Source organism: Pinus tabuliformis, chromosome J (assembly GCF_031772625.1).
Source record: "Pinus tabuliformis cultivar Carrire ecotype Pingquan chromosome J, CPIR1, whole genome shotgun sequence".
Taxonomy (NCBI): domain Eukaryota; kingdom Viridiplantae; phylum Streptophyta; class Pinopsida; order Pinales; family Pinaceae; genus Pinus; species Pinus tabuliformis.
The window spans coordinates 1,291,577,322-1,291,600,406 of NC_142295.1; the positions used below are offsets into that span (position 1 = coordinate 1,291,577,322).

Here is a 23,085-nt window from a genome sequence, read left to right on the forward strand (position 1 = left end):
ATTGAATTCTAAAAGATAGCAAAATTTTCAATTTTTTAAGTTAAATTTTTATTTTTATTTTAAATTAATTAAAAAAAAAATAGAATTAAATAGTTTATATATATGAAAATTTATTTGAAAGAATTATATTTTGTAAGTTTTTTAACAAAGTTTAACTTAAAAAATGTTGAGGGAATTGAATTTGTAACTTTGTAAACTTAACTAATTAAATTAACTTTAAAAACTAAATAAATTCACATATATATTAAAATAAAAAATCACATTAAAATAGTTTAAACCAATAAAAACAATTATAAATAAATAAAATATTTTATTTTATAGAAAAAATCAAAATACTATATAACATTTCATATTCATTAGAATATAAAAGATAATTTGCCAAAAATAAATAAATTAACAATGATGTTAAATAAATGAATGATTAAATTTAAAATTTTATATTTTAAAATTAATCTTAAATACTAATAAGGTAAAAAATCATTTAAATTAATAAAATTAACAATGATGTTAAATAAATGAATGATTAAATTTAAAATTTTATATTTTAAAATTAATTTTAAATACTAATAATGTAAAAAATCATTTAAATTAATAAAATTAAAAATTATTTTATTTAATAGAAATTAAAATAATATATAATTAAAATTAAAATAATATATCATTTTTAGTTAGGAAAACTTTGGAAATGTAAAAAAAATAATGAAAAGGCCCACGAATAACTAAAGGAAAAAATAATAACACAATGTGGCATCATATTAAATATTCTATATATATATGGAAAACTTGGGAAATATTAAAAAACTAATGAAAAGTCTGAGTATAACCAAGAGTCCTTCCCAGCTTTGGGAGGGGATTAATACTAAGGCAAGAATAATCGCCCCAAGCAACTAAGAACGGCTATGCATCACCACCCATAATAACAACATTGTGGCATATTATCAAATTAATTAAAGGAACAGCAATATGGATTGGTCTGATTATTTGTAAATATATTTTAAATATTTATACAATTATAACAATGTTGTATAGTTAATATTTTACGTTGCTTAGTTTAATAAAATATTTTAATGTCATGATATATTATATGTACTCTAAATAATAATAAAATTGTAAAATTAGTTATATGAATATTTATTTTCTATTAATTTTTTTAATATAATTAAATATGTTTTTAATAAACAAAAATTATATATACAAGTGATATTAAAGAGAATGATAATAAGCTAATAATTATTTATTTAATATCAAATGATGGCAATTTTTTTATATAATACTCATATTATAGTACACATGTCATGTCATTAGAGTATATATTGATATAATGAGAATTGTACAAATTGTACACGTGTTGTTTTTACATATTTTTTCAAACTTATATTTTTTAAATTATTTTTTTGTAAATAAAAAATATAACCCATAAAAATTGTCTATTCAATCCTTTATACCAATAAGAAAATAGAATTTTTGAATTTAATTACAAACTATTTGTGTTTATGGTACATAGTAATTAATATATAATGTTATTTTTCAAATTATTTATATTTATTGTGGATTGAGCGGCGAGCGGCGAACCAGGGCGTCCATTTTCGCATAGGTGACAGCACTGAATGAAGAATCCAAACAACGGTGAGGTGTTTTTCAGTCTGGGTGCAGCGCTTCAGCAAGAACACGACTAAGTTTAGTTTTTCGAGGGCGAGGTTCTTGAGGGAAGTAGCTGGAGCGGCGAGCAGCGAACCAGGGCGTCCATTTTCGCACAGGGGACAGCACTGAGTGAAGAATCCAGTCAACGACGAGGTGTTCACGTTTTGGGTGCAACGCTACAGCAAGATCACGACTAGTTTTAGTTTTTTCGAGGGCGAGCGGCGAACCAAGGCGTCCATTTTCGCTTAAGCGACAGCGCTGAGTGAAGAATCCAGATAACGGTGAGGTGTTTTTAGCGAGCGAGCGGCGAGCTACAAGGGTTCTTCCTTGGCGCAGTTTGCTGGGTTTTTGTTGCCAGATTTATTGTTTGGGTTTTCTGCAGGTTCAACGAGAAAGTCGATTGGATGCTCCTGGGTCTTTCTTGCTTTTGCAGGTAAAGCAATGAGATAGCAGACAGGGTCAGTGGATAGCATAGTAGACGTAGCAGACAAGGGGCAGCGGATAGCATAACAGACAGAGGCAGCGGAAAACAGGCAGGCAGCGACAGCGGATAGCAGGAAGGAAACGACAGACAGAGTTCCCGGAGCAGGCAACGGTTAACAACAGGCAGCGAGGGCTTCTCCAGAGCGGCGATCAGCGAGGTTTTCTCCACAGGCAGCGAGGGCTTCTCCAGAGGCGAGCAACGATCGGCGTGAGGTGCAAGCTCTCTTGAGTCGAACGGCGAGAGGCAAGCAGAGAGGGTTTCGTCTTGCAGGCTTGTTTCATCTTCTGGTCTTTTAGTTTTCTCTAAGCGGGGGCGAGGTGGCTTCCCTTGCTGCCTCTGTCCCCGGTGACGCCTCTGCTCCGGTGGGTCTTCTCCTTCTCGGCGGCAGTTTGGATTGTTTTGGCCGCGGCATATCCTTTGGAGCGTTGAGGGAACAGTGGCGCTCTGCTCTATTTCGTGCCGCTTCTATGGATGATTTCGATGGTCTTTTTCTGCAGGCAGATGTGGATGATTGAGGCAGTGTTTCTTCCTCTGTTTCTCGTCTGATTCGGGTGGAGAGTTTGAGGGGGCGGGGAAGGAGTGGCTACTTTTGCTGCTCTCTTCCTCATTTTGTGCCTCTCCTTTCGTATTGGGCAGACAGATCTAGCGCTGGTTGCTCTCTTTTCCTATCTTCAGATGCTTGTCTGCTTGGTGCATTGGTGCCACCTCTGCACCTTATCGATGGGATGCCTTGTTTCTGGGCCGCAATATTGGTCTTTTGGGGCTTTATTTGGGATCTGTTAAAGCAGATTTTCTGGGGTTTATTCCTTTATCTGCTGCCCTATCTGAGGGCTTCTCTGGATACTCCTTTTGGAGTATTTTTGTATGTGGCTTGGTCCACGTTTCTGCATATGATTCTTGCATTTGCAATATGTAATCTTCTTTTATGAATATATCATGCTTTTTCTTCCTGGAAAAATTATTCATATTTCTTGTACATAGTAATTAATGATATGGTGCATAATAATTAATAATAAAATACACAAAAGTCAATTCTTGTCACAATAAGAGGGGAGATATTTCAATCAGTTATATGTGAGATAAATAAAAATAAATTTTATCTAAAAATAATAAATTTAATTTTATAATGTTAAATTTTGGATAGATTTTAAATTTTTTTAATAAAAAAACTAATAACAAATCAATGAAAAACTGAATTAGTTATCTTGTTAGCTACAAATATAATAATATAATAACGACATTGTGATATATTATTAATTTAATTTAAAAATAACCTTATAAATTGATTATATAATCAATAACAAATATAATAATATAATAACGACATTGTGATATATTATTAATTTAATTTAAAAATAACCATATAAATTGATTAGATTACTTGTGCAATTTGAATCACTGAATTCATCTACAAGAGTATAATGTATAATGTCATGTCGGAATGAAAAAAAATAAAAATAAAAATATAATATTCTGAATAAGTTTTATGGATAGTAATAAAAAAAATTCCCAACACCAAATCTCTAAACATACAAAACATTTAAAGTTTTTAAACATACAAAACGTTTAACATTTAAGTCACCTGGAGCGTTTCGTGGTAGATGTGAAGGTAACAACAATTTTAAATTCTAATACGCATGAGAGAGCAGACGTGGCGTTGGAATGGCCTCCAAAGCCACCACCCTTTGAAGTGTCAATCCAAACCTTTCTGTATGTCCACCTCCTCCGCACTCATCCCCTTTGGAGGGGCCCACTCGAATGAATGGAGCAGGGAAGCCAATACCAGATGAATCATCCGAGTCGCCAAGGGAAACCCCACGCACATTCTCCTTCCTGCTCCGAACGGTATCAGCTCGAAGTTTTGACCTCTGTAATCCACGCTCCTCATCTCAGTATCATCAAGAAATCTCTCTGGCATGAATTTCGATGGGTTGTTCCACATCTGAGGGTCCCTTCCCATCCCCCACACATTAACCAGTACACGACTGTGTTTGGGTATCACGAACCCCGCAATCTCACAACGACTGTCTGCTCTGTGCGGGACGAGCAGAGGAACAGCCGGGTGCAATCGGAACACTTCTTTTACCACTGCGCGGAGATAAGGGAGCCGCTCGGCATCACTTTCTTCCACCAATCGGTTGAGCCCCACAACCTCTTCCAATTCGGCTTGGGCTCGTTTCAATTTCTCGGGATTGCGGATGAGTTCCGCCATCGCCCACTCTATTGTCGAAGAGGTCGTGTCACTTCCGGCCTGAAAAATATCCTGCAAATTCTAGAAATCAGATTGGGATGTTTACAATTCATCAATAGGCCTTCCTGGTATCTTTGTAAGAACCAGAAGAGATAACGAAAGACTTACATTTAAATAGCCCCTGATATCAGTGACAGTAAATTCACCGCTTCTCATGTCCAGCAAAACGTCCAAGAGATCCTTCTTACCATCGTCACTTCTGTCGCTGCTTTTGCCTGTTGTGGCCAGGCGATCCTCTATGAATTTATCAATAATATCATGCACCTTTTTCCTGCAGATTTCCGCCTGATGAAATAGACCCTGTAGATCCAAGAACTGAAGAAAGGGAAAATAATCCCCCAAATTTGGGGTCGTATGAAGCAACATCAATTTCGTAATAGCTTCTTTCAACTCTTGAGATTCTCCAGAATGGGGATCGAACATGTATGTGCCAAAAGCCATGTTGCTTAACAGATTAAACGCGGAGTGGAACACAGTGTGTCCGATATTTACACACTGTGATCCCTTCACGGATTCTTCAAAAATCTGATGAATCATTCCATTTACTTTATCTCTTCTGAGATATTGCAGAGCTTCCAACCTCTTGACAGAGAAGAGTTCAGTGTTAGATATGCGTCTAAGCATACGCCAGTGAGATCCATATTGACACAAAACAAATGAGGACTTGTGCTGAGAAAGAGACCTGGCTACTTGCTTCACAATCCGGCCTGCAAAGATGTGGTCATGGGTTTTGAGAACTTCCTTTGCCATGGCGGGAGAAGAGACCACCACTGCGATTTTCATTCCCAGAGAGAGAGACATTAGAGGCCCGTATTTCTCGGCGAGGTGGAAGAGAGATTCGCTGGGATTCTTCCCCAAATGAAACAGATTTCCTACGATAGGCCATCCTGGAGGCCCTGGAGGAAGCCTGTAATAAGTCTTCCTCCCCAACATATCCAAAACAAAAAATATGATGGCGGAGGTGATCCCCACCACAGAATACCAAACCAGGCATCCAATATCCATTGAAACTGATTAGATGCAGTCGAAGCCGGCCACTGTAGAGAACAGAGAGAAATACTACATATATCTCTTCATTCCCTTGGGTTCTGGATGACAGAGAGAGCAGAGCTACATAGATGCACACACAACCAATTCAGAAGACCTTGTGTCAACACTTCAAGGACTTCCATTTTTTAAATGGGCGCTCCAATAAATTTTACTAGCACGTTTCGTTTACATCTAAGTTATAACCGCTCTAATCTTGTTCTTCGACGATTTTTTCTCGAGTTGTTTCTTGTCTTCCAATGTATCGTCATTGGAGGCATCTCTATTACTTCGTCAAACTCTCTGGAACTTCCCTGCGTTTACATTTCTCCAAAGTTTCAGGTGTCTGTATTTGTTATTTCAGTGAGGATAGAATTGTTATTTCAGTGAAGATAGAATTGAATTCTGTCATCAGAGGATTAGTCAGAATTCTAGTAAGGCTTGTGTCGGAGAGAAATCAGCTGTTAATTTTTTTTTTACTTGGCGTTGTTGGCCTTGGCAGTTAAAGGAAGAAGATATAGTTACTGCAATGCTGAACCGTGCTGCATTGCACCGTGCTTTGAGTTCACTTGAGCCGTGCTGCATTGCACCGTGCTCTGAGTTCACTTGAGCGTGTCGAGGACACGCTCTTTGAGCACCGCAATGAAACAGTTTCTTTACTTTCACGGTGATTCCCACCTCTGTTCCCTTACTAATATTTTTATCTGGAAGTATGATCTTTAAATTGAGGAAACCAAGAAGAACGGTTTACATAATCTAGGCATTTAAGATGTTTAAATATACCTACTGAACCTTTAGTCCCATGCTTCTATGAAGAATGACTCTTTTCTTTTCTTTTCAAATGGTTGGAGATATGAATAGCATGGCAAGAATCCCATCAACTGTTAGATGGATTAGCAGAGGTAATAAGCCAGAATGATGAACGTCAAAATCTCCATATTTTTCGGCTATTTGGAAATGTGTTGAAGTCAAGCCAGGTATGATCTTTTCTTTTCAAATGGTTGCAGATATGTATCACATGGCAAGAATCCCATCAACTGTTAGATGGATTAGCAGAGGTAATAGGCCAGAATGATGAACGTCAAAATCTCCATATTTTTCTGCTATTTCGAGATGTGTTGAAGTCAAGCCAGGTATGATTTACCTGATAAGATTTTTCCACTATTTAAAAGAAAAGGAACATTTTGCAAATTCTGGAGCAATTTATTTTAAAATAAATGTAGTTGTCTTAAAATGTTTGCATATTTATTTGGTTCTCATGACAATATGATGTCTGTTTCAGGAGGCCATCATTCTTACACCATGGGTTGTTCTTGCGGCCAAGGCCTACTATGTAGGAATATGTTTGGGTCAATGTTGATGAACTTGCTGTTGAACAATTCTCTGTCGCTGAATATTTAGAATTCGAGGAACACCTTGTGGATGGAAGGTATTTATTTGCATTGTGGACCCATAGTGCATGAAAATAAAGATGGCAATCGCTGTAAGTGCAGATATAGTCAATGATATATTAGAAGTCTCATGTTTAGATATGTATTGTAATGTTGTTGAAGCTAGTAGATGTCTTCTATCATATATATTTTAACTTTTTTTTGACACTTTCTCTAAATTGCAAAATACAGAAAAGGAAGGTAATAAACATCGTAAATGAATACTTGGAACTGCATCAGCCTCTAAGCTCTTTACGTGCCTAGGAAGTATATGCTGTAAACTGTAAATTCAATTATATTGTACTCTCCTTTATTTAAGTACTCTCCTTTATTTAGCTCTTTACGTGCCTAGGAAGTATATGCTATATATATATTATACACTGTAAATTCAACTATATTGTGCTCTCCTTTATTTTCTCTATATCTTGTTATAGGTGCCAAATACAGATTCACTTTTCTTTTTACTTTGGTAAGAAAATGATGAAAATTTTGTATTTTGCAGTTCCAAGAACAACTATGTATTGGAGCTAGGCCTTGAGCCCTTCGATGCATCCTTTTCTCTCCCAACACGACCATCTTCTTTTGGTAGTGGAGTTCAATTTTTGAATTGACATTTGTCCTCCGACTACGACTATTCCATGGGAAAGAAAGTATGCCATCATTGCTGAATTTCCTTCTCGCATACAAATACCGAGGCCATGTCATATACTCTAAAAGACTTTCTTTGTACAAATTTGTCCCCATGAAAATGACATTGGAGAAACTCTGTGCTTGCTGAATTTTTATAGTGCTTTTCCAGTAGAGTTCAAGGATTAGAGCTTGGTCCTACTCAGACACAACGAGATGTAAGATTCATGTAGAGTTCGAGGATTAGAGCTTGGTCCTACTCGGAGGCAGTAAGATGTAAGATTCTAGTAGAGTTCGAGGATTAGGCCAGGGCTTATCCTCAAAGACTTTGTTTGTACAAATTAGTCCCATGAAAATGACATGGGAGAAACTCTGTGCTCACTGAACTTTTCCAGTAGAGTTCAAGGATTAAAGCTTGGTCCTACTTGAACACAGCAAGATGTAAGATTCCAATAGAGTTCGAGGATTAGAGCTTGGTCGTACTCGAAGGCAACAAGATGTAAGATTCCAATAGAGTTCAAGGAGGCAACAAGATGTAAGATTCCAGTACAATTCGAGGATTAGAGCTTGGTCCTACTCGGAGGTAGCAAGATGTCACTTTAGCATGGTCCTTGCCTTTTTTTTATATATTTTTCTTCCTTTCAAAAATTGTCAAAGAAGCATTAATTAATGTTACATGTAAAGACTTTGTTTGTACAAATTAGTCCCCATGAAAACGACATGGGAGAAACTCTGTGCCCAATGAACTTTCCCTGTAGAGTTCGAGGATTAGAGCTTGGTCCTACACGGAGGCAGCAGGATGTAAGATTCCTGTAGAGTTAGAGGATTAGAGCTTGGGCCTACTTGGAGGCAGCCAGATGTCACTGCAGCATGATCCTTGCCTTTTTTTATTATTATATTCTTTTGCTTTTCAAAAATTGTCAAAAACATATTAATTAATGTTATATGTTATTGCCTTACGGCGTTTCCTAGTTAATGATATAATGCATAATAATTAATAATAATAATAAAGTACACAAAAGTCAATTCTTGTTACAATAAGAGAGGAGATATTTCAATCAATTATATGTGAGATAAATAAAAATAAATTTTACTTAAAAATAATAAATTTAATTTTATAATGTTAAATTTTGGATAGATTTTAAATTTTTTTGGTCAAAAAAATTAATAACAAATCAATAAAAAACTAAATTAGTTATCTGGCTAGCTACAAATATATTAATGACATTGTGATATATTATTAAATTAATTAAAAAAATAACAATATAAATTAATTACGCCATAAGGCGTTCCCATCTGAAATGGACTCCCCCAGCTGCCCCCGTGTCTTATTGTTCACCCTTAGATGGATGGTGTTAGACGATTGAACGAATTTCGATCGTTGATCGAAAACTAAAATAAAACTGCAATAAAAAAACGGGGAGAAAATGGGCAGGTAAAGCGGTTCGGTATGACTCTGAGTCCCTTCATTGTGCGGGTTCGCATGGCATTTGCTAGATATCGATTACCAGTTCGCGGAAGAGAATCTCAGAGCTGCTCCTGAAATACATTGGAACAAACGCGTACTCGTTGCAATGGTCCCTGCTGCCTTGCGGCAGGTAATGGGGGACTAATAAAATAGCCATGGCAATGGCAGCGAGAAACGATCATAAGAAGAAAAATGGTGTTGTCAGTGAAACCAGTTCTCGAAATTTCCAACAGATGCAAAGCTACAACAGATACTCTGAAAACGAAAGAAGGGAATGATGGGTTGGTAAAAAGTTTGTGTAAACAGGGTCGGTTGAGGGAATCACTGCGCATTTTGCAGGACATGGTTGAGAATGGGATTTGGCCATACTCCTCTACTTACGATTCTCTGTTGCAGGGATGCCTGAATGCTAAATCTCTTCCAGATGCCAAACTAGTCCATGCCCACATGGTTCAAACGCAATTTGAATGCCAGGATATCTCGCTAGGAAATAAACTGGTTAGTATATACGTTAAGTTAGGGAGCCTCATAGAGGCTCGCAGGGTTTTTGATGAAATGCCTCTGAAAAATGTGGTCTCGTGGACCGCCATGATTGCAGCTTATGCCCGGCACGAGCATGCTCAGGAGGCCTTGGGATTTTTTCATGAAATGCAAGATATGGGTTTACAGCCCAATCATTTTACCTTTTCCAGCATTCTCCCGGCGTGTACTGATTTGGAAGTCCTGAGGGAAGTTCATGGTGAAATTCGTAAGGGTGGATTCGAAACGAATGTGTTTGTGGGAAATGGACTTGTGGATATGTATGCCAAACACGGGTTTATTGAGTTTGCACGCGAATTGTTTGACAAAATGCCTCAACGAGATGTTGTCTCATGGAATGCTATGGTTGCAGGCTATGTACAGAATGGACTGGTCGGTGATGCCCTGAAGTTGTTTCAAGAGATGCCCAAACGAGATGTCATTTCATGGAATACAATGATTGCAGGGTATGCGCAGTGTGGGGATGTGGAAAACGCGGTGGAGCTGTTTGAGAAAATGCCTGGACATAATTTGGTTTCATGGAATACTATGATTGCAGGGTATGTGCAGAATGGATATGTTAAAGAGGCCTTCGAGCTCTTTCAGATCATGCCTGAAAGAAATGTGATCTCGTGGAATGCAGTGATTTCTGGATTTGCACAGAATGGGCAAGTTGAAGAGGCTCTAAACTTGTTTAAGACAATGCCTGAATCTAATGTTGTCTCGTGGAATGCAATGATTGGAGGATATTCACAGAATGGGCAAGCTGAAAACGCCCTGAAACTTTTTGGACGGATGCAAATGGTAAATATAAAACCGAATACAGAAACCTTTTGTCATTGTCTTACCTGCATGTTCAGCTTTGGCAGCTCTGGAACGAGGCAGTGAAGCCCATGAAGTAGTAATTAGAAGTGGGTTTCATTCTGATGTGCTTGTGGGAAATACCCTTGTAGGCATGTATGCAAAATGTGGGAGCACAGAAGATGCACGCAAGGTGTTTAACAGAATGCGCCAACAAGACACTGCTTCCTGGTCTGCAATGATTGTAGGGTATGCAATAAATGGATGTGCCAAGGAGTCCCTGGAACTCTTTGAACAAATGCAATTCACTGGCATAAAGCCTGACCGTGTTACTTTTGTGGGTGTTTTGTCTGCTTGCTGCCATGCAGGGTTAGTGGACGAGGGAAGGCAATACTTTGATGTCATGACTCGATTTTATCACATTACTCCTGCAATGGAGCACTATGGCTGTATGATAGACCTTCTTGGCCGGGCAGGGTGCTTGGATGAGGCAAACGACCTTATTAACAAAATGCCATTTAAACCGGATGCTGACATGTGGGGTTCGTTTCTCAGTGCCTGCAGAACGCATAACAATATAGACCTCGGAGAAAAGGCAGCACAACACCTTATTGAGCTGAATCCCCAAAATCCAGCACCGTATGTACTGTTGTCAAACATCTATGCAGCAGCTGGTAGGTGGGATGACATTGGCAGTGTGCGGAACAGGATGAAAGAAAGGAAGGTGAAAAAGAAACCCGGTTGCAGTTGGATTGTTATTAACAAACAGGTCCATGCTTTCCTCGTAGGGGTATAGACTACTCCCACAAAGAGAAACAATTTATGCGAAGTTGAAACTTTGTCTGATCAGATGAATGCTGTGGCATATACAGCCAACGTGGGAATTCTACCAAATGGTTTTGAGGAGTAAAAGGATGACGTTCGTTTCCACCATACCCAACATGGGATTTCTACCAAATGGTTTTGAGTAAAAGGATCACGATCTTTCCCACCATAGCAAAATCTGGTCATCGCATTTGGACTCTGGACTTTATAACATGTTCAGTTCTCCTAAGACGGTCGTACATGTACAGAAGAACCTTTTTAAGTTCTAGTCATTGTCACTCTGCTATGAAGTCCATGCCCAAGCTTCTTATGCAGGAGATTGTCGTGAGGGATGCTCATTGTTTCTATTGTTTCAACAAGAAACTGTGTTCTTGTAGAGATAGTTGTGGATGTCTCGAGCATTGAGTGAATGAACCCTGAGTTAGTGAAAAAAGAAAAACCCAGTAAAACAAGCCATAAGCATTGGTTTGCATAATGACCAAGCTTATGCATGTTGGCAAATCTTGCACTGGTGAAGATGGGCAGTGTTCCACTGTGGATTACGACTTGCCTACTAGTCAAGCTTATTTACGTAATCAATTATGATTGGTAGCCATGGAATAGCGGTTAAATTTTGGTTGCATGATGACCAAGCTTATATATGTTGGCAATCTTGCATTGGTGATGATGAGCAGTGTTCCTCTGCGGATTATGACTTTCCTACCAATCAAGCTTATCTATATTCTCTATCATGGATGTGTAGCCAAGGAATAGGTGTTATATTTTCTATTTAATATATGTAGCATTTCAATGTCCAGAACATATTTTCACTTTACCATTGTGTTATCAGAGTTATGAAGCACGGTTAAATTGACAGGAAGATACGTACTCATAGGTTGGGAGAACCAGAGAACCATTCTTTTATGATATTTATGTAACATGGATAAATAAACAGGTAACTATATATTTAGAGAGCTCTATGAGCAAATTTTGGGGATGGCAAACTAAAATTCACCAACATGGAAGTACCATTGCAGTAGTAAAACATGCAATTGGATAATGACAAGAAGCCAAAGATGGTGATGTTTGTAGCAAAGACAAAGGGCGCTATTACATGTAGGGATTTGGAGATTTGGATTCAAAGCCAACTTCCAAATTAATAAAGCTTTTGGTATAGGGAATTTTTTATAATGTACTTATATTTCGGATCTGTTATGTATGTGGGTGTAAATAAACAGTTTTTGATTGTATTTGAAGATAGAATAAATCCGTAATTGTATAAATGTATTGATAGATAAATAATTGATAGAATGATGAATACTACAATGAGGGCGCTCGTTATAAATATCTAAGTCGGGTGTTCTTCCACTAATATCTAAGTCGGGTGTTCTTCCACTAATGGACATATTTTTTTAATAAGACATATTTCATCTAAGTAATTAACTATTTATTATGTTTACGCCGTAAGGCGTTCCCATCTGAAATGGACTCCCCCAGCTGCCCCCGTGTCTTATTGTTCACCCTTAGATCGTTGATCGAAAACTAAAATAAAACTGAAATAAAAAAACGGGGAGAAAAGGGGCAGGTAAAGCGGTTCGGTATGACTCGAGTGGCATTTGCTAGGTATCGATTACCAGTTCGCGGAAGAGAATCTCAGAGCTAATAGCGAGCTGCTCCTGAAATCGAACCCTGTTCGCAAGAATTCCCAAAGATCCATATGACCGAGCCATTGCTCGTTTCTGGGCTGCCTTTGTAGACGATAAGGTAATTTAGTTCATTCTTACTGTGATTCCAATCTTTTATAATGTTAATCCTTGTGATCTACGGATCAGGACAGATGACAGGCAACATGGACTATTGGGTCAAATCTTGAGATTTATTGGTTACGCGGCGGGCAACAATGGAGTCTATGGTAAAGCCTTGCGAGGTCATGAAAAGAAAAGGAGATACCCACAACAAAGAATTGCAGATTGGAAAAAAGCATTGCTTGAGGTTTCACACTTGCGGTTTGGAGCTAAAGGCATATTATGGGTAAGAACTTTTAGTCTCTGTGTCCCTAATAGTTTGATTGTATTGATAAACGAAGTTTTTCGCACTCACGTTTGGTTTTACTGTGAATAACCAGCGACGAAGGCAAACTCCTGGAGAACGTAGTTCAATTGGTGGAAGAAAAAATTAGAAAGCCTCAACTGTTTGTAGCTGAATATCCAACTGGTTTGGACGAAAAGCTACAAGATTTTGAGAAAACAGTGATGCTGCAGCAGCGACCCAGCGTGGAGACCAAGGTTGTGGGGATTGTGGGTTCTGGTGGTGTAGGGAAGACAACCTTGGCATTAGAGTTCTTTAACCGCAACAGGTCAGCCTACCGTGGATCTTGTTTTTTGGAAGATGTGAGAGCCGAAACTTCTTTAATTTCTGTGCAAAATAAACTCCTCCAAGGCTTGACTTCAGGGGATCTGGCAGTTAGTAACATTGTTGAAGGTAAATCAGAGCTTTCTCATCGTCTCTTGGGTTATAAAGCCCTCATAATTTTGGATGATATCAATGATTCCAGGCAGTTAAAAGCATTATTTTCACCTCTTAAAGATATTCTTAGTTCCGATAGCTTAATCCTACTTACATCTCGCAATAGGGATTTTCTTTAAACCAACGGAGTCTCGTTGATTTACAAGCTGTCAGGCCTCGACAGAGAACAGTCACAAAGGCTTTTCTGCATGCATGCCTTTCAGGAGCCTAAACCCCGTGCGGGATTTGAAGAAGTGGTTGCAAAGTTTTTGGATGCGTGTGATGGATTGCCATTGTCTCTCAGAGTGCTAGGGTCTCATCTTTATAAACAATATTTAGAGTATTGGGAAGCCCAATTGCTGAAATTATCGGGTTTAGTACTTCCCCCCGAAATACAAAACAGTCTTAGGATTAGTTACGACAGTCTCGACACCCAGGAAAGAGAGATATTCTTAGATATTGCCTGTTTCTTCATAGAAGAAGATAAAGATCTGGCCATAAGCATATGGGACAGATCTGGTTGGGGAGGAAAGTTGAATCTGCAGAACCTAGAGTACAAGTGTATTCTGGAGATCGACTGTCAAAACCGTATAAAAATGCACAATCACCTCAGAGACTTGGGCAGAGATTTCGCTGATAGAGAACTTCCGAGATGTCATCGTCGTCTTTGGCGCCCCACTGACGGCCTTTTTCGTAATGCGGTTATACAACCAAATGTACGTGTTTGAATCAAAATGTTAGTTCTGAAAATTTTACAAGTTATATATTGTTAATACTGTTTGGATTTACGAGTAAGTCCATATTGTTTTCTAACAGTTTTCAGATAATAATTCAGGTGCGCGGGATAAACAGGGTTCAAGGAATACCTGACCAGTTGTTCCACAACTCTTTGCAGCCTTATGTTGATATGAGCACGTTGCACCTATTGAGGGCCGAAGGTAATTGTTTGAGAAGCATATCCGAGTTTCTGAAACAAGCGGATCAGCTTCTATGGCTTTGCGGGAGTAAGTGTCCAGACACTTCCCTGCCTTCTTGTCTTCGAATTCGGAATTTGAGAGCTTTACAAATGACCGGTGGCGAATTGGAAACATGGTGCCATAGTGAAAGTGTGGTAAAGAATGCTTCTTTTTTTCCCCTTTTTGGTTGTTGTCCAGAATACTCAAAATTTACGGTTGCTAATTTTGTAGATGTATTATTAAATTAAATTGAAAAAGGTTCAAAGATAAGAGAGAAAAAATGTAGCCCCAGGGGCATTTCAATTCGTTAATAAGTTTGTTGAAACAACACAGATTCAGATTCAAATCCCCTATAGTGAGTCGTTTAGGGCTTGAACCCAAGAAGCAACAGGCTGCTAGTACAAAAAGAAAGAAAGAAACAGATAAAAAAAATGTATATGCATCTGAAATTTTTTTGCTTGCCAACAAGTTTTTAATGTATCTCTCCGATACTGTAGCTGTCATTCCGCTGTTCAATGTGCGTTGATTAGGAATGTAATAGAAACCATAATGAAAAGGAAGCTTTGGTATAGAATGTAATAGAAACCAGAATGAAATGCAATTAATTTTTTGGAAAGATCCTTTATACCTAGTATAAAGTGTTGCATAAAATACAAAATTTGTAAAAAGTGTTGCATAAAATACAAAACTTGTAAAGAGTAATTTTATACGGGACCTTGCTGCATTTTGGAAAACAATCCGGAATGTGAATGGTTCTGGGCTTCAAATTCTGTTGTTGGTTCAATATTATGAGTTATCTCGGAACCAATTTTTTTTAAATAAAAAACGCCATTTTTTTTAAATAAAAAACGCTTCTGTATTAATAAAAATAAAAAAAAACAGATAGTAAATATAACATATTTCTTGATTACAGGTGGCTTCCACAGCATTCATTACCTCGAAAAAAAAAGTGAGGTCTCGGCTTGCTTGACATCGCATTGGGTGGTTTGTCAGTGATTATCAAAGGCTACCGATAGCGTTTTAATAGATCCAGAGAAAATGCCATTGCTGAGCGCATGGATTGATCGATTCTATAAATCCGATGGACTGAAAGAAGTAATCCCTGATTTTGCCAAGCTGCCGGAATTTATGTCCACTAGGAGAGCCAGTATGATCACCGCCTACAGCTAAATAGGGCAAACTTAGCACAGACAGAGGTTGTATTTGTTAAAGTACATTAAATTTAGGTAGTCGAGTCAAGTTAAATTTAGAAAGTAGCCAGATCCAGCCAATCTGGCAGAATGTATATCCATTAGGAGAGCGAATCTTTTGGGTATGATATCACCACCTACTGCAAATTAGGGCGAACTATGCCGGCCTTATAAATGGAGGACAAGCAGAGAGATTTTATTTAAGATGAGTTTATCACCTACGTCAAGAAGTAAGATCACCCAGTAAGTTATTATAATTAAATCCAAATAGTGAAGGGAATAGTGATAATAATCAGAATAGTGGAAGTAGTCAATCAAGATCTAGGATGCCAAACAAATCAATCAAAAGTTTCATAGTGTGGAACTACGTAGAGAATGGTAATGGACGTTGATCCTTCTATGCGAATTACGTTCTTTCACTGTGTTGGATCGGAGGATCCCAAACAAAATATTTTTGTATGTGAGAAAGTTTGGAATGTTAAATAGGTACTAGATGAATAGAAAAAGGTGGCACAATTGTATACCACTATTAGACCACATGTTAACATGGTACATGAAATTAAAGAACATTGTGCCAGGAGGGAGAGGTAGAGGATTATGGGAGATCAAGAAAGCAAAGGAGTTTCGAAAAAAAAACCAAAGTCTAGTGTATCACATAGGTCAAGGAGATTGAGCAGTACGTTAGTGAGTCAGTATGGGATTAAAACCATACATTCAAAGAATTATTAGAATTATTATCATTTCCAATTCCTAGTGTGTTGCATAGAGAATCATTCATTGTAATTTCATTTCCCAATATACATGTTTTGTGGAGAACCTACATTAACTTAGTACATTGGAACTTAATTATTTAGATCCTCCTGGTGGCAATCTAATTATCATATGTACCATTTCCATGGATAAATCATGTGATTGATGTGATGTTATTAATTCTAAATGTAACTAAAGTGAATTGTAATGCACTCATGTGTATTTAAGTCAAGATTGAGTATATGAAAAATAATCATGTGATTGATGTGATGTTATTAATTCTAAATGTAACTAAAGTGAACTGTAATGCACTCATGTGTATTTAAGTCAAGATTGAGTATATGAAAAATTTAAGGGTCATGTATTAAATACTAATAAAAGAATTTGTTGTGGAAAAATGGCATTGCCACAGTAATATAAATCATAGCAAAGATCTTCATTCATATATATATAGATATAACAAGTATGTACTATAGAGATTTATTTATCTCAATGATAACTTGAGATTCTTCTGTATGTAAATGAAAAATTAATAGATCAATTTAATCTTAATTTTGAGAGAATTGATTATTTTTAATAATGAAATATTTTTTGATTATTTTTAATAATGAAATATTTTTTGATTATTTTTAATAATGAATTTTTTTTTGATTATTTTTAATAATGATTTTTTTTTAATTATTTTTAATAATGAAATATTTTTTTATGATATTATTTTTAATAATGAAATATTTTTTTATGATATTATTTTAAATTAAAATTTAAATCAAATTTATATTTTCATAATATATATTTTTATGCATAAGAGGTTGAAATAAAAATATTTTAATTAAAATAGAAATTAAAATATTTTTTTATTACTATTTTTTTTATTAATATTTATAGATATTCTATTTAAATTTCATATTAACATTAAAATAATTATACATGTTTAATTATTTTATTATTTATATAGAATTATGAAGGAATTATATATATTTTTTATATTAGGTTATAAAAGATATATTTCAATACAATAAATAGTTAAAAGAATTAATTAATCTACTTCTCTCTTATCAAATAATGTAAAGATAGTTAAAAGAATTAATTAATCATTCTCAATAAAATATCTACTTTCCACTTCCTCTGGGTACGTTACTTGGAAATTATCTATTCGAAACTCTGGGTGAAAGAGAAGAGCTTTTTAGCTCTGCACAGATGGTTTATTGGTTTTAATCCGCTTCGTTGCACGCCCCAAAACAATTACATTTGGCCAAAATTGCCTGGCCTTCCTCTTGAACTGTGGACCAAAGAATCTATGGAAAAAATAGGAAATGCTATTGGGCGATTCATATACGTCGATCCTAGGTGTATTGGGGCAAAAGACAAGCAGGTGGCCTAGATTCTCATAGAAAAGGAATTCAAAGGGGGTTTTCCAGAGTCTATTGATTTAACTTGGGAGCTGTCCAAAATTCAACAACGATTAGATTATTGGGGCGTCCCATTTAGGTGTTCAAATTGTCACAAAACTAGACACCTTTTTCGTAATTGTCCTCGTCGCCCCAATGGTAAACAGAAGAAAAAGTTCCATGCTATAAATATTCCTGTTTCGACATATGAAAGAAAATTCGGCATATGAATGGCCTAACACCATGGAGGTCTATCGGGCTCCAGTCAGAACTAATGACGTCCTATCCTCGCCGAAAGGCCGTTCCCTAGATTGATCTGCCAGTCTTCCGCAATCTCGATCTGTATCTGTGAACCATACAAATCGTACTTCTAACTATTTTTCTGATCGACCCCGTTCTTCCACTGTTTCTGAAACTCCCTCGCTGTCCTTTTTTGACCTATCGGCCAGAGTAACGGGCTTCTCCAATATTTCTCCACCTCATGAATTGGAACCAAACCCTGAGATTCCCCTCCCTCCTGCATCTTCTAAGCCTCCATGTATTGATCTTGCGTCTGCCCATATTCAATACATATCTTCATCACCCCAATCCCCTTCCTCTCACATTCCACCCATCCAAAGATTCCCGTCTTCCCCTCACTTGGTCGCTCTTTTGATATAAATAATAAATCTCCATATATAGCTCACTCCCCTAAACCTCCATCCCTTGGACATGTACCTGACCATAAAGGTAAGGCTCCATATATCCCTATTTCCCCTCCACTATCCCCTCGAACCTCTCCCCGTAATTCTTTTGATCAGGATATTGACCTCCTTAAAAAAGCGTCTTTAAAATTTCAGCCATTAACTGTCCATCGACCCAATCGTTCCCCCTTGCCCAATATTAGCCCTAATTCAGCTAGAAACATAACTGTCCGCCGCAAAGAGAAGCGTGGTAGTAGACACTTTCGGGGTAGGAAGGGAAGACAGGACTCGTCAACCCGAGATCTTTCCTTAATTGAAATTCCTATTACAGAAATTGTAGCTGAAGATATTCCTCTTAAAAGGCCTCTTAGAGCATGTCGGCCTAATGATTTTCCCAAATGATCGACATTCTATCAATGAACATTCGGGGCCTTGGAGCTGACCCCAAATTTCTGGCCCTAAAAAATCTTTTTGTCTCTTCAAAATCTAAAATGCTTCTTATGCAGGGAACCATGCACGATAGCTCACAAACCATTTCTTACTTCAGGCGGATGTTACCAACATGGCATATGGTCGCTTCAAATGCTGTGGGCATGTCTGGAGAACTAGCTGTATTATGGGACCCTAAATGGATTACGACTGCTTCTTTTCAATGTTTCACTGGCATTCTTGTGCTGGCCCATTTATGTGGATCTTCAGACCCCATTCACATATTGAATATTTATGCTCCATATAAAAACCAGTACCCTTTCTGGAATTATCTTCTTTCTTCTGAACTACTTGAAATTGACTCTTTGATAATTGGTGGAGATTTTAATTGCACCTTTTGTAATGACGAAATATGGAGCAATGGAAAGAAATATGATCCGATGGGGAGATTCATTCGAGAATCTATTATACAAAATAATTTTATTGATATCTTGCCTATTGGTCAGGGACCAACTTGGGACAATGGGCGATCCAACAATTCCTTCCTGGCGAAAAGATTAGACAAATTTATCTACCATGAAAGACTGACAGAAAGATATGGGCCTCCTACCATGAACATCATACCATCTTTCATATCTGATCACTGCCCCATTTCTTTTCAATGGAAATATGCTAGACGCAGATTTGGATATCCTTTCAAGTTCAATTGTGCATGGCTTGCTGTTGGTCAATTCAGCAAATTTATAAATGATACATGGAAGTTATCTCCCATGCAGGAAAATGACTCTTCCCGGCAATTCCTTGATCCCCTGCAATTTCTTCAAAAGGAGGTTAAAAAATGGCAAAAAGAGAAATCGGCCTCCAATAAAAAGGAGCTGAAGGACATATGTAGGAAACTGGAGTACTTATCTACACTTTTTAAAAATCCCTCCATGACATCCACCATCAGAAAACATATATGGGATTTAGAAAAAAGAAAACAAAAGATATTAGAAGAAGAGGCCTCTTGGAGGCTCAAAAGTCGAGCATTATGGCTCAAAGAGGAAGATAAAAACACCAAGTTTTTTCACAGGTTTGCAAATAAGAGAAGGGATACAGACGCTATTTGGGAGATCAAGGATGAGGAAGGAAATTCTCACTCCTCACAGGAGGCTATTTCTAGAGAAGCTGTGAAATTTTACAAAAGGGCTTACAGTGAGGATTCTGTCTGTGATATTGAGGATATTCTATGGGGAATAGACCCATACCCCCCTATGTTTGATGAAAGTCTAAGCAAAGCTCTATTTGGTGAAGTTTCAAAAGAAGAATTATTGGCAACAATGAAATCATTCCAGAAAGACAAGTGCCTTGGGCCGGATGGGTGGACCACCGATTTCTTCATCCACTTCTTTAAATTATTCAAGACAGATATCCTAAAGATGGTCGAGGAAATGAGAACACAGGGTTTCATAAGCCAAAAAATCTCCTCAACATATATCGCTCTAATTCCAAAGAAAAATCTCTCCTCCACATTTTTAGATTATCGTCCAATCTCATTGTGCAACGTATTATACAAGGTCATATCAAAGATTATAGCTATTCAAATTAGAAACACTCTATCTCTACATCTATCTCCAGAGCAACACGGGTTTCTTAAAGACAGAAATATCTTAGAAGCAGTGGCTCTCACTCAAGAATTATTACACTCAATGCATAGCAGGAAAATAGAAGTTGCTCTTTTAAAATCGACCTTAAAAAGGCATATGACTGTGTGAACTGGGGCTTTATTCGATGCCTACTAGCTAGGATTGGCCTAGATGTTAGGTGCATCAAATGGATCATGGCCTATGTGGTGGTAGTAAATTATGCAGTCCTAATTAACGGTGTCCCAACTCCTTTCTTCAAAGCGGCCAGGGGCTTACGTCAGGGTTGCTCCCTATCTCCACTCCTTTTCATTCTAGTTATGGAATCTCTGAGCCTACACATAAAGAAAGCGATCCAACAAGAGATATACAAGCCTCTCCCCATTTGCAGGGATATATTCATGTCGCATAATCTTTTTGTTGATGATATCCTTCCGTCAGCCATACTGTGCAAATCAACATGGATATGTATCTATGAAATCTTTGGGAGATTTCAAAAAGCCACCGACATGTATATCGACGATTTAAAATCTTCATTCTATGTCGCTGATGTGAATGGAGGTATAATCACATTTCTAACAGATCTTTTCAACATTAAAGCATTTCCTATCCTGAAGGGCTTCAAACATCTGGGATTCAATTTGAAACCTGTGGGTTACAGATTGGCCGACTGGTCATGTATTCCAAATCGGTTCTATAAGAAAATATCTACATGGGAATACAGGTGCTTATCAATTGGAGGTCGCGCCATTCTCACACAATCCCTGCTGCTACAAATCATGGTTTATTGGGCACACCTTTTCTATATCCCTTCATCTACTATTTACAGTTTAAACAGAATGATAGCTAATTTCATATGGGGAGGACAGAAGGAGAAGATAAAATATCACCTCAGCAAGCTTTCGAAGTTGACACGGCCAAAAAATATGGGAGGTTGGGGCATATTGGATTTACACTCCTTTAGAAGAGCCCTTCTATGTAAATCAATGTGGAAAGTGATTATGGATGAATCCAACTGGAGCAAAACCATTAGAGCTAAGTACATGGATGAGCAAGACATGACATATTGGTATAGACAGCGCTCCACTAGATCCACCAACGGCTCATATATATGGAGAGGTTTTAAAAGATTGGAGTCGTTCTTTAGAAAAAATTTGATTTGGAAATTCCAATCCGGATCCAATATTATCATTGGATTTGATGAATTCGCAGGTATGGGAGAAAAGATCCGTATCTCCTCTCAACTTTTGAGAAATTTACACAGCAGGGGATATTTCTTTTGGGCCAGTGCAATAAAAAAATGGGATGGTGTTATTCCAATCTGGAAAACTGCTACAGAAATGCAATTACCCGGTGCTCTGGAATCCCAATGGAATGCTATCACTATTTCATTGCAATCGCGTGGATTGTATCGCTCGTCAGATAGGGATTGCCTCGTTTGGAAAGGTCTCAGTGGTGCATCGGTTGTATATGCAAAGCATATATATCTCCAAATTTTATTATCAGAGTCCGATACATATCATAATATTTTCCCCCCAGCGTTTTGGAAATTTGGATGCCCTTTAAAAATCATTATTTTTTCTTGGCTGGTTTTTCATGACAGGAATCTCACTTGGGAGAATCTCCAGAAGCGCAAATGGTGTGGGCCTGCCATATGCCCCCTTTGTAGATCAAATTCCGAAAATAATTTGCATATTTTCCTACAATGTCCTCAATCCCAGTTGATTTGGTAGAACTTAACTACTGACTTTGGTTTCGTCATCGTCAATGCTCCTTCTATCTATGAGGCTTCCAAAGCACGGAGCAACATGTACTGCAAGTGGAGGCCCATTTCTTTGTTAACAATCTGGGCCATATGGAAATGGCAAAATCGAATGATTTTCGATTCCAAAAGGGAACCGTTTTATAAATTTTTCGAATCTATCCTTTGTTTATATGAAGCGCTAGCTTAGCCATGACATCCCAAAGTCAGACAAGAAAGGAATCAACAGCCCAACGATGCCTATGGATATCCCTGTGCTTTTTTAAAATACACATAACTAATACTTTCAACTGTAACTCATTATCATCCACCCTTTCTTTCAACAACGTCCATTCACATGTCGCTATTCTTCCACAACCTATTATTATTTACAAAATATCCATTTTCAGAATACACATAACTAGCTATTGCAATTGTAACCCATTATCATCCACCATTGCTTTCAACAATGTCCATTCACATGTCCCTATTCTTCCCCACTCTATGCCTTACGGCGTTTCCTTTGCAACATAAGATGCAAATGCTAGTTAAATTACTGGTACAATTTGAATTACTAGGTTCATCTACATAGGGAAAATGTCATGTCGAAATGAAAAAAAGAAGAATATAAAAACATAATATTCTGAGATGTCATGTCATAAAAACATAATATTCTAAATGAGTTTTAGGAAGAATATAAAAATATAATACTCTGAATGAGTTTTATGGATAGTAATGCAAATAAATTCCAAACACCACATCTCTAAACA

General features: G+C 37.3%; 1 protein-coding gene and 2 pseudogenes across 2 annotated transcripts; 2 read left to right on the forward strand and 1 right to left on the reverse strand.

Moving 5' to 3' along the window:
• Positions 1-3,738: 3,738 nt before the first annotated feature.
• On the reverse strand, positions 3,739-5,510 carry LOC149231998 (cytochrome P450 76T24-like; annotated as a pseudogene). The gene is made up of 2 exons (XR_016247507.1): positions 4,485-5,510; positions 3,739-4,388 (listed from the first exon to the last, which is right to left on the reverse strand). The product of XR_016247507.1 is annotated as a cytochrome P450 76T24-like (transcript).
• Positions 5,511-8,891: 3,381 nt separating this feature from the next.
• LOC149231999 (pentatricopeptide repeat-containing protein At2g13600-like) lies at positions 8,892-11,614 on the forward strand (annotated as a pseudogene).
• A 1,338-nt stretch (positions 11,615-12,952) lies between these two features.
• On the forward strand, positions 12,953-14,271 carry LOC149232000 (TMV resistance protein N-like). The gene is made up of 2 exons (XM_089376412.1): positions 12,953-13,082; positions 13,177-14,271. The coding sequence occupies exons 1-2, from the start codon at positions 12,961-12,963 to the stop codon at positions 13,694-13,696; spliced, it is 642 nt and encodes a 213-aa protein (XP_089232538.1). The 5' UTR covers positions 12,953-12,960; the 3' UTR covers positions 13,697-14,271.
• The last annotated feature ends 8,814 nt before the right edge of the window (positions 14,272-23,085 follow it).

Excerpts from the sequence above, each read along its gene's own strand:
- LOC149232000 (XM_089376412.1), top strand. The coding sequence starts at position 12,961 with ATGGTAAAGCCTTGCGAGGTCATGAAAAGAAAAGGAGATACCCACAAC. Across the intron at positions 13,083-13,176 it reads GAGCTAAAGGCATATTATGG|CGACGAAGGCAAACTCCTGG; the intron begins GTAAGAACTTTT and ends GTGAATAACCAG.